This window comes from Hypanus sabinus, chromosome X1 (assembly GCF_030144855.1).
Source record: "Hypanus sabinus isolate sHypSab1 chromosome X1, sHypSab1.hap1, whole genome shotgun sequence".
NCBI classification, from domain to species: Eukaryota; Metazoa; Chordata; class Chondrichthyes; order Myliobatiformes; family Dasyatidae; genus Hypanus; species Hypanus sabinus.
Window position 1 is genome coordinate 25930222 of NC_082738.1, and position 12569 is coordinate 25942790.

Here is a 12569-nt window from a genome sequence, read left to right on the forward strand (position 1 = left end):
AATACCCGGTTCCTGCCTTGTCCCCATATCCCTTGATTCCCCTATCCATAAGATACCTATCTAGCTCCTTCTTGAAAGCATCCAGAGAATTGGCCTCCACAACCTTCTGAGGCAGTGCATTCCACACCCCCACAACTCTCTGGGAGAAGAAGTTTTTCCTTAACTCTGTCCTAAATGACCTACCCCTTATTCTCAAACCATGCCCTCTGGTACTGGACTCTCCCAGCGTCTGGAACATATTTCCTGCCTCTATCTTGTCCAATCCCTTAATAATCTTATATGTTTCAATCAGATCCCCTCTCAATCTCCTTAATTCCAGCGTGTACAAGCCCAGTCTCTCTAACCTCTCTGCGTAAGACATTCCGGACATCCCAGGAATTAACCTCGTGAATCTACACTGCACTTCCTCCACAGCCAGGATGTCCTTCCTTAACCCTGGAGACCAAAACTGTACACAATATTCCAGGTGTGGTCTCACCAGGGCCCTGTACAAATGCAAGAGGATTTCCTTGCTCTTGTACTCAATTCCCTTTGTAATAAAGGCCAACATTCCATTAGCCTTCTTCACTGCCTGCTGCACTTGCTCATTCTTGGGGGTGGGGGTTTAAACTAAATTTGCAGGGGGCAGGGATCCAGAATGTGAGCGAGGATAGTGAGAGGAAGAATAAAGGACAGGTGGGGACCACACGGTTCCGGAATATTAAGTGTGTAGTAGAGAAAGGTGAGGCGGAACAAGTGATAAGGAGGACACATGTACAGAGGGATAGTCTAACGGAACATGGAGTTAAATGTGCAGAAAGAATAAGTAAATTTAGGAAGGACAACAAAATTCAAGGGGCGTATAGCCCGATGGGAGCTCGGGGAGCTGGGTTAAGCACAATAGGTAGCGATTCAAACAGAGAGAGGAGAAATGGGCTAAAAATTCTCTATCTGAATGTACGAAGTGTCAGAAATAAGGCGGATGAGCTTGAAGCTCAGGTGCGAATGGGTAACTATGATGTTGTTGGGATAACGGAGACATGGCTGCAGGGAGATCAGACCTGGGAAATGAATGTACAAGGGTATACATGCTATCGTAGGGACAGAAATATGGGAAGAGGGGGTGGGGTGGCCCTGTTGGTGAGGAATGAGATTCAGTCCTTAGCAAGAGGTGACTTGGGAACAGGGGAAGTAGAGTCTATGTGGATTGAGCTGAGGAACAGTAAGGGCAAAAGGACCCTAATGGGTGTTGTCTACAGGCCACCAAACAATAGCATGGATATTGGGTGCAAGTTGAATAGGGAGTTAACATTGGCATGTGGCAAAGGTAATGTCGCAGTAGTTATGGGGGATTTCAACATGCATGTGAACTGGGAGAAAGGTTGGTGCTGGACCACAGGATAGGGAGTTTGTAGAGTGCCTACGGGATGCATTCTTGGAACAGCTTGTACAAGAGCCGACCAGGGACAAGGCTATTCTGGATTTAGCGTTATGTAATGAACAGGATTTGATAAGCGATCTTGAAGTAAAGGAGCCATTAGAAGGTAGTGATCATAATATGATAAGTTTTTATCTGCAATTTGAGAAGGATAAGGGCAGCTTGGAGGTGTCAGTGTTGCAGTTGAACAGGGGAAACTACGGAGCCATGAGGGAGGAGCTGGCCAAAGTTGACTGGTGTGGTGAACTATGTGCCTGTCTGGACACGCCCCCTGCTGACTGCTCCTGTGGCTCCTCCCACAGGCCCCTGTATAAAGGCGATCTGAGGCCTGACGCTCGGCCTCAGTCTCCAGGACATTGTATGATAGACACTCACTCCTGGTTCCTTCTTCCAGTCAATAAAAGCCGATATCTCGCCTTACGTCTCAGTGTGAGTTATTGATGGTGCATCAACTGGACAGATATCCTAGCAGAAAAGACAGTGGAACAGCAATGGCAGGTATTCTTGGGAATAATGTACAAGGTGCTAAATCAGTTCATCCCCCGGAGAAGGAAGGATTCAAAGGGGGGAAAGGGGCCACAGTGGTTGACAAAGGAAGTCAGAGATTGCATAGCATTAAAAAAAAGGAAATATGACAGAGCTAAGGTGAGTGGGAGGACAGATGATTGGGAAGTTTTTAAGGAACAACAGAACTTAACTAAAAAGGCAATACGGGGATAAAAATTGAGGTAAAAATGTCCTTGATGGTCAATGTGTGATAGTCTTGAAAACATTATTTACGCATTTAATGTTTTTCATTCTGCTCTTCTGTCTGGAAAAGCGGCCTTCAAGCATTTTATGAAATTAATTCATCAGCACACAGTTGCAACTTTAATATGCTTTTTACCCAACCATTTGAAGATAATGTTCCATTACGGTACTACTTTATAAAACTTTGGTTAGGCCATAGCTGTAGTATTATGTTCAAAGTTCAAAGTAAATTCATTATCAAAGTACATATATGTTACCATATACTACCTTGATATTCATTTTCTTGCAGACACTTACATGAAAAAATACAATAGAATTTATAAAAAAAAGAACTATACATAAACAAAGAGGGACAAACAATGAATGTGCAAAAGAAGACAACCTGTGTAAATAAAAATAATACTGAGAGCATGAGTCCTGGAAAGTGAGTCTGTGGTTGTGGAATCATTTTAGTGTTGAGGTGAGTGAAGTTATCCACACTGGTTCAGGAGCCTGATGGTTGCAGGGTTATAACTGTTCCTGAACCTGGTGGTGCGGGACCTAAGGCTTATGTACCTCCAGCCCAATAGTAGTAGTGAGAAGAGAGCATGCCCTGGAAGGTGGGGACTTTGATGATACAGGGAGTTTTCCTTGGAGTTGGGTTGGTTGATGGGGTAAGGGGGGACCTAATAGAGGTAGACAAAATTATGAAGAGCATTATTAGGATTGACAGTCATAAAGATTCAAGATTGTTTATTATCATTCTTCAGAACATGAGTGTAAAGGAGAATGAAATGATTGTCACTTCAGATCCGATGCAGCTTAAAATACACAATAAGCATAAAGAGCGCAATAAATATAAATATAAAAGTAATTCTATAAAACACAATGTACAAGTAACTATTATATACAGATGTGAGCAAAGCTACAATGGAGTTAGACAGCAACTTCTTTGAGCTCATCTGTAGAAACGGCTTAATTTCTACCTTTAATGTCTCTCTTTTCCCTTTTCAAGGTGGATGGGGTTCTGTTGAAGTCCCTGAACTGGAGCTACACTCAAACTGTGGCTCTTTGTGGTGATGGGACGCACTCCCAGGGTTCACCAGCTGGCTGTTTTTCGATATCTCAAGGATGTGGCCTAGAGAACAAGCTCGCCTTCAATGCTCTGAGGCTTTGCAATCCTGGATAAGAGCTGATTCTATGCCGGTGCTGCCAACTGAAACATTGTGGGAAAAAATGGAATATTGGGAACAACGGATCAGCTGTTGGGATTTCTGTACTCGGATTGCTCTCTCTTTCTCTCGTTGGTGGGGGAGAGTTTGTTGCTGACTTTATCACCGTAAATCAGCAAGTGTTCTTTTTGTCTTGTTGGCCTTGTCTATCACCGTAAATCAGCAAGTGTTCTTTTTGTCTTGTTGGCCTTGTCTCTCACTGTTTGACACCTCTCTATCCCTTTATTCGGGAGAGGGAGAGCCTGTGGTATGTCAAATTGTCAGGAAAACGAATAGTTTTTGTTGTACTACAGATTGTGGTCTTTCTTGGGGGCTTTGCTATTGTTTGCTTGGTGGGTAGAGGGTGCTGATGCTCTTTTGCTGATATAAGTGGGTGAGGTACGAGAGGGTTGTTGCTTTGCTGTTGCTTGTGTGTAGGAGGGGGAGTGGGGGGGGTTTTGGGGCTCTAATGTTTTTACTCACTCATTCTTTGGAGGACTATTCTGTTTTTATGGATGTCTGCAAAGAACAAGAATTTCAGGCTGTATATTGTGTACATTCTCTGATATTAAATGGAACTACTGAACTATATACATAGTGATGCTCAGTGGAGGGGTGGGTTAATGGGTGTAAGTGTGGACAGTTTGAGGGAACTAACTGTTTTTGAGTGTAGCAGTCCTGGCACAGATGCTGTATAGCCTCTTCCTTGGTGGGAGTGGAACAAACAATTCCCCATAGTAGAGGTATCTATAACCAGAGGTGATATGTTAATGGTAAGGGATAAGAGGTTTTACGGGGCATACGAAGAAGATACTTTCTCCCACAGAGGGGTGGTTGGTATCTGGAACATATTCCCTGACATGGTGGAAGCAGAAACTCTCACCACATTTAACTATCTAGACAAGTACTTGCATTACTAAGGAGCAGTAAACTATGGACCTACTGATCAGCCAGTGGTAAAAGGGACTGATATGGATTGGTACTTGATATTCAGCTTGGACTCAGTGGGCCAAGTTCAAGTATATTGTAATCTAACTGTACATATATACAATGAAATGAAACAACATTCCTCTGGACAACAGTGCACCCACACAACATATATCACACACAGCACATAAAACTATATATTACCACAAATGAGTTAATATAATTCAAAATGCATGTGAAGTGTGTAACACAGGTAAACAGTAAACAGCTCACTGTCCTAGTGATGGCAGTGTATTCATTAGTCTCACAGGCTGGGCGAAGAAGCTGTTACCCAGTCTGGCTGTCCTAGTCTTGATGCTCCTGTAGTTCCTTCCTGACAGTAGTGGGTCAAAGTAGGATGGGTGGTAGGGATCCTCGACAATGCTCCTGGTAAATGTCACAAGTGGGAGGGGGAGGGGAGGGAGTCCTTGGTGATCCTCTCAGCCATTTTTATTATCCTATGTAGGGTCCAGTGGTTAAATGCCTAGCATCTTCTGTACCACAGAACGATGTAGCCAGATAGGACACTATCAATGGTGCTCCTGTAGAAAGCTGTTAGAATAGGGGCGGGAAGCCTTGTACACCTCAATCTCCTCAGAAAGTGTGAATGCTGCTGTGCCTTCTTAACTAGTAAAGAAGTGTTGTGGGTCCAGGTTAGATCGCCCACCAGCCTCTGAGAGATGCTCATGTTAAATGCCAAGTTGAAGTCAATGAACAACATCCTGGTGTATAAGCATCGTTTTCTAGGTTGGACAGGACAGAGTGGAGGGCTGAGGCTATGGTATCATCAGTACACTGGTTTGAGCATTGGTGAACTGAAAAGGTGTCAGTGTAGCTGGAAGTTGGAATTTTATATGATCCATTACCAGCCGCTCAAAGCACTTCATGATTGTTGAGGTCAGTGCCACTGAAGAGTAATTGTTTAAGCCTGTTATGGTCCCCCTCTTGGGCACCAGAATGATGATGGCTGCCTTGAAGCCTGCAAGGACAGTGGACTGTTTCTGGGCTATGTCTCTTAATTAGTTAGCATAGCTTCCTTTCAATCTTGGTTAATTCATCCTTGTTGACTATTATACCTGCTACATCTACCAGCAAAATGAGCAAAAGCAGCAGGCTTACGGGAATACGACCACCTGCAGGTTTTCTGAGTTACACACTCCACTGACTTAGAAATCTATCATTGTTTCTTCATTGTCACTGGGTCCAAACTCTGGAACTCCCCCTAAACAGTACTGTGGGAGCACCTTCACCAGAAGGATTGCAGCTCACCCCCATCTTCTCAAGGGCAATTAAAAATGGGTAATAAATGCTGATCTTGACAGCTACATCTCAAAAGATGAATTCAATAATAAATTACCTGCTGTGACCAATCCAGACAAGTGACAACACGATCCTTTGACCAATTTTCATCATAAAACTGCCTGTTCAGAGACAGCTTGGCTCCCGCTTGAACCTCTCTGGAAAGCCATTTTATAAAATATTAAAAACATAGAACATCAACTCACTAGAAAATGCATTTGTAGAGCACAATGTAGTCACCATACTGGTCTGCCAGAAAGAAGTGGCATTTTTTTTGCACCACCACCAAGGTTAACTGTATGGCCAGTAAATATTGGTCTTGACAGCATGGAGAATGTTTTAAAGTGGTTGCTATTTAGAGGACCCTTTTACATGTGTACAGCATGTATCCAATGAAACAATTTCAGAAAGATTATCCAAGACCAAGGAACTTGAGGTGAATGCAGTACAGAGACAAGTCTGAGCTGCTTGAACTCAGTGCAATGCAGAAAGACAGTCTTGCTAGAGGAACTTCAATATAAACAAACATGAGATGGTGCACTTTGACATTAAGAATAAAAGAGCCATCTAGTATTTTGAAATTAAGAGACCAGGTAGGATAAAGGTCAGAGCGAATGAGAAGAACAAATTCATAATTGTAACTATGCAAATCTGCACTTCATTTTTAAAGGGAAGGAATTAGAAACCAGAAGTGTTATGTTAAGCTTGTATAGGTGCTAATTTAGAGCACAGAGTACTGTACAGAGTTTATATATTTATATTTCAAAAAGGGTATAGAGAGAGTGAAGAAGGTTCCAAATGGGGTGATGCCAGAACTGAAAATTATAACCATCAGGAAATATTAAACAGGCCAAGGATTTTTTTTTGTAAAAGAGAAGCTGAGGGATGACCTGAGAGTGCATTAATGATATTGAAGAGGTTTAATTGATCATATGTAGAGAAAAAATACTCAACTGTAATGCATTTGGGGATCAGATAAAAAAAGTAATTTGAGGCCCTAGACCAGGCATGTTCTTACTGAATGGTGAGCAGACTCTTGAGCCAAATGGCTTACTCCTGCTCCTGTTTCTTATATTCACTTGTAGGAGAGCCTAAAACAAAGGGCATGAACATAAATCACCAATTAATCCAATAGGGAATTTAGGAGCAATTTCTTTACTCAGAATGAGGTAGGATTGTGGGACACTGAGTTGAGACAATTAACGCAGATTTATGTGGAAATATAGTGAAGCTACTCAGCAGGTCAAGCAGTGTCCTTGGAGAGAGAAACAGATTTAACAGTTCACTTGCTTTCTCACTTTTCTAGTTCTGACGAAGGGCCACTAATCCAAGACATGTTTCTCTCCCCACTAATGGGTTCTGATCTGCTGAGTGTTTCCAATATTTTCTCATTTTGTTTCAAATTTCCAGTCTTTACACTTAATTTTGCTTCAAACATTGGAAAGGGCATTGGACTGAATGCCCTGGTTTTGCACCATAGACTCTATTCAACTGTAAAACAATTGTCTAACAAGGAAGCCATTACACACCCTTCTTTATCATCGAGGTTGCGTCCACTGTAGTCAAAAAAGATGTCAACATGTTCAGTCAGAGCTTGCTCAATCACCTTAGAGCTGTGATCAAAGAAGGACCGAAATGAATCTGATTGAAGAATTTTTTCCTTTTCATCCTCTGTTAGTTCATGCCGATTCACTAGAAAGAAAATTTAACACGGCAATTAAGCTGAAATGGCTGCAATGCAATTATTTATATATACATAAGCATTAATACTTTTCTTTTTCTTTCCCTTTCTTTAATCTCCCACACCAAATACCTTGCCATCCATATATAGTTCAACCACTGCTTTTTCTCCCTTCACATCAAACAACTGTGTAAGAAAGAAAAGTAAGGAAGCACAAAAAAGGCACAATTTCAGTTTTGTGATAGATCATATAAACAAACAACATGCTGTATGGTATCTATTAGCATATGCACTCAGCTTATACACATTTAAGTCTGTACCCTGGAGTTCATTCACCTTGATGACTATTACCCAGGGAAGATCTCTAACTTTTCTCTCTTCTTCATTATATTTCTTATCAGCTTAATCCCACGACAGCACACTAAATAAGATCAAACTAAGACTCCTTTATGACTCAGAATGATGTAGCTCCAAGGAATCAAATGCAAAATAAACTCCAGAGATGCAGGAAATACCTAGCAGGTCAAGCAACACTTTTGTAGAGAGAAACAGAGTTAATGTTTCAAATCATCTCATCGTTCTTTTTTTTTGTGAATTGGGAAAAGTTAGGAACCAAAAGGTATTTGATATTGTAGAGAAGAGAGAGAAATGGGGTATATCCATGGGGAGAACAAAGGGAATATCTGTGAAGGGGTGGTAGTACTGCTAGCTGAGAGGGTGGTGGATGCTTGTTAAATATAAATGATTGGTCTGGTTAAAGTGCAAGTACTGTGAGATAAATGAGGGAAAAAAAAGGTAGAACTGTGAGGTATTACAATTCCTCTAAATTTACAATGTCCAGCAGGCATTTACTTGTTCAAGCAACATTCTCCCAATTAAGGAAGGTGAGTAACAAAACCCAGATAAACATTACAGGTTGATAACCTGTCCTTTCATCAGAACTGGCTCGAATTTAGGAGTAAACAGAGCTTCACAAAAGGAATGCCAACTATGATGAGATAGCAGCAAGTCTCCTAACATTTTGTACCTGCAATATAAACAATCAAATCCACAGCAAGTTTCAACACAAGTCAAGGACCTAGTGCAAGAATTAACCACAACTACATGAATCCAGACTCCCATAACATTTGATGCCCTTACTAATCAAGAACCTATCGACATCCGCTTTAAATATACCCAATGATTTGGCTTCCCTACAGTAGCCAGCTGTGGCAATGAATTCCACAGATTCTCCACCCTCTGCCTAAAGAAGTATCTCCTAATTTGATGGAGAAATAAAGCATTTAGCTGAAGAGCTTTAACTGGAATGAAACACTTTTTCAATTTTTTTTACTGTCAATGACCTCAGACTTTGGTTTGAACACACTAATAATAATAACAACCTGGATTCCTGTTAGTTCTGATAGCCCCATTTGCAATGTAACTGAGTGCTGCTTTTTCATCTGTGTAAGAATTAAATGAGCATGGGGGCAGAGCAAAAATGTACTTTTGATGCATGATTTAAACTGTAACCAGAACCTAATGAATGTGTAGGGAGGAGACATTTCATCTCTTAGTACACAACAGCATCTCTAAAGATTCACTGGATAACAGCATCCTTCAGAACTCTGCGAGATACTTGAATAATCTTGTTTCAGCCAAGTCCATTATAGTGAAATGTTTAATGGACCAAGTAGTTTTAGTGTATCCCAAACATATGAGAGCAGTTACCTTGATGTCCTTCCTCTCTTTCCTCTTGAGTTTCTTCAGGTGTTTCAGTCTCTGCTTCATTTATAGTTGTCAGAGAAAACATTGTTTCTTGTCTTTCTGCAGAAAATAGTTTTGCCAAGTGGAAAATCAATACACATCAAAAGTGAAGATTTCAATTTTCAGGGTATAGATTTAGCCACTGTGTAAACACTCTTGAAATCAGCAAATTGCTTCAAATTATAGTCAAATCACTTCCCCAAATGCCAACAATGAATAACATACACTACTAGACCATAAGACATGGGAGCAGAATTAGGCTATTCAACCCATTGAATCTGCTTTGCCATATGATTATGGCTGATTTACAAACCCCATTTCCAGAAAAGTTGGGATATTTTCAAAAATGCAATAAAAACAAAAATCTGTGATATGTTAATTCATGTGAACCTTTATTTAACTGACAAAAGTACAAAGAAAAGATTTTCAATAGTTTTACTGACCAACTTAATTGTATTTTGTAAATATACACAAATTTAGAATTTGATGGCTGCAACACACTCAACAAAAATTGGGACAGAGTTAAAATAAGATTGAAAAGTGCACAGAATATTCAAGTAACACTGGTTTGGAAGACTCCACATTAAGCAGGCAAATTGGTAGCAGGTGAGGTATCATGACTGGGTATAAAAGTAGTGTCCACCAAAGGCTCAGTCTTTGCAAGCAAGGATGGGTCGTGGCTCACCCCTTTGTGCCAAAATTCGTGAGAGAATTGTTAGTCAGTTCAAAAGGAACATTTCCCAACACAAGATTGCAGAGAATTTAGGTCTTTCAACATCTACAGTACATAATATTATGAAAAGACTCAGGGAATTCAGAGACATCTCAGTGCATAAAGGGCAACGTTGGAAACCACTGTTGAATGCGCGTGATCTTCGAGCCCTCAGGCGGCACTGCCTAAGAAACCGTCATGCTATTGTGACAATTATAGCCACCTGGGCTCGGGCATACTTCGGAAAACCATTGTCACTTAACACAGTCCGTTGCTGCATCCAGAAGTACAACTTGAAACTGTAATATGCAAGGAGGAAGCCATACATCAACTCTATGCAGAAATGCTGGCGAGTTCTCTGGGCCCGAGCTCATCTCAGATGGACCGAAAGACTGTGGAACCATGTGCTGTGGTCAGATGAGTCCACATTTCAGCAAGTTTTTAGAAAAAACGGACATTGAGTTCTCCGTGCCAAAGATGAAAACGACCATCCTGATTGTTATCAGCGAAAGGTGCAAAAGCCAGCATTTGTGATGGTATGGGGGTGCATCAGTGCCCACGGCATGGGTGAGTTGCATGTATGTGAAGGTACCATTGACTCTGAGGCGTATATTAGGATTTTAGAGAGACATATGTTGCCATCAAGGCGACGTCTCTTCCCGGGACTTCCATGCTTATTTCAGCAGGACAATGCCAGACCACATTCTGCATGGGCTACAACAGCGTGGCTTTGTAGACATAGAGTGCGTGTGCTTGACTGGCCTGCTGCCAGTCCAGATCTATCTCCTATTGAAAATGTATGGCGCATCATGAAGAGGAGAATCAGACAACGGAGACCACAGACTGTTGAGCAGCTGAAGTCTTATATCAAGCAAGAATGGACAAAATTTCCAATTGTAAATCTATTACAATTAGTATCCTCGGTTCCAAAACGATTAAAAAGTGTTTTTAAAAGGAAAGGTGATGTAACACAATGGTGAACATGCCTCTGTCCCAACTTTTGTTGAGTGTGTTGCAGCCATCAAATTCTAATTTTGTGTATATTTACAAAACACAATTAAGTTGATCAGTAAACCTATTGAAAATCTTTTCTTTGTACTTTTGTCAGTTAAATAAAGATTCACGTGAATTAACATATCACAGATTTTTGTTTTTATTGCATTTTGGAAAATATCCCAACTTTTCTGGAAATGGGGTTTGTATTTTCCTTCTGAACCCCATTTTCCTGCCTTCTCCCTGTAACCTTTGATGCCCTTACTAATCAAGAAACTATTAATCTCCACTTTAAATCTTACCCAATGATTTGGCTTCCATAGCTGTCTGTGGCAATGAATTACACAGATTCGCCACCCTCTGGCTAAAGAGATACCTCATCTCTGTTCGAAAGGGGCATCCTTCTATTCTGAGGCTGTGCCCTCTGGTCTTAGACTGTCACACTCCCTCTCCATGAATACTCTACCTAGGCCTTTCAATACTCAGAAGGCTTCAATGAGATCTCCCCCCACTCCCCATTCTTCCAAACTCCAGCGAGTATAGACCCAGAGCCATCAATTGTTCCTCATTTGTTAACCCTTTCATACCTGGGATCATTCTCAAATCTCCTCTGGACCCTCTCCAAGGCCTGTACATCCTTTCTTAAATATGGGACCCAAAGCTGCTCACAATACTCCAAATGTAGACTGACCAATGCCTTATAAAGCCTCAGCATTACATCCTTGCTTTTATATTCTAGCCCTCTGGAAATGTATGCATTGCATTTGCCTTCCTTAGGTTGAACATAATCTACCCAAGTTCACGCATGGTAAATTATTTGAAAAGCCCTTTCTATCAGATCCTTGGACTATGCACTATTTCTGGCTATTAAAGCAGTTATCCAATAGCTTACAGCTGCCACTATGCTGAATGCTAAGAAATTCACAAGTGCAGCTCAGGAATGGCTTGGTCATAGATTTTTTTGAATTTAAATTCTTCAGGGAGGTTTGAATTCATACTGTATCACTGGATGGTAAGAAAAATTATTGGAACATGGTTAGACCTTGCCCACCTTCATCCGGTTTAGCAACCACTGGTGTCTGTGTTTCCTTACTGTGAGCAAGGCGTTCACAAGGTGCGATATCCACATGGGTAACTCTGGCTACTCCTAGCTTTTGCAGGCGATGTCTATGTAGGAGTTGATAAATTAAAAAATCACTGTGGTGAAATTAGTAACAAAACAATATTCAACCTTTAAGACTGCTAAGCTTCTGTAGCCATGTATATGGAACCTCCAGCATCCAAACACTTGATATCTGCCAGAATTATCACAGGGCAGAAAACAGTACAAGATCCCATCCCATTGTATGACAAGTTTTTTCTTTAAAATTACATTTCATCAGTAAATGCAACTACATAACAGTATACATGATGATGCGTGACCTACTTTTTCTAACATTTTCTGTATTTATTACATAAATGTATCAGTATCAGTTTTAAAAATTTTCATTGCCAGTGTCTTCATTTGTGCCAAGAGAATATTGCTTTATTATACACACATACATAGAGAATCTGTCTGTGAATTACTCACCAATTTTCATTATCCACCAGTGCCTTCTTCATTTTGGCAAATAAAGGAGGTTCCAGATATACAGTGCTACAAAGTATTGCTTGTCAACTATTGGTGATCTAATTTGTCCCAATATATAAAACATGCACTGAACAACCAATAAGCACACAGATTAAATTTGTCATTTAAAGTAAAATTGGATAGGTATATGGACAGGAAAGGAATAGAGGGTTATGTGCAGGTTGGTGGGACTAGGTGAGAGTAAG

General features: G+C 40.8%; 1 protein-coding gene across 6 annotated transcripts in view; it reads right to left on the bottom strand.

Moving 5' to 3' along the window:
* LOC132384717 (cytoplasmic dynein 1 intermediate chain 2-like) overlaps window positions 1-12569 on the bottom strand; it is an 88924-nt gene that overhangs the window by 20400 nt on the left and 55955 nt on the right. For 3 of the 6 annotated variants that reach the window (XM_059956108.1, XM_059956110.1, XM_059956106.1), the window contains 4 exons: window positions 11797-11921; window positions 9014-9109; window positions 7152-7314; window positions 5681-5780 (listed from right to left, as the gene is read on the bottom strand). In XM_059956108.1, coding sequence (XP_059812091.1) covers window positions 5681-5780; window positions 7152-7314; window positions 9014-9109; window positions 11797-11921 — 484 coding nt within the window. The remainder of the gene's footprint in view (window positions 1-5680; window positions 5781-7151; window positions 7315-9013; window positions 9110-11796; window positions 11922-12569) is intronic. The other 3 variants (XM_059956111.1, XM_059956107.1, XM_059956109.1) reach the window with 2 other exon arrangements.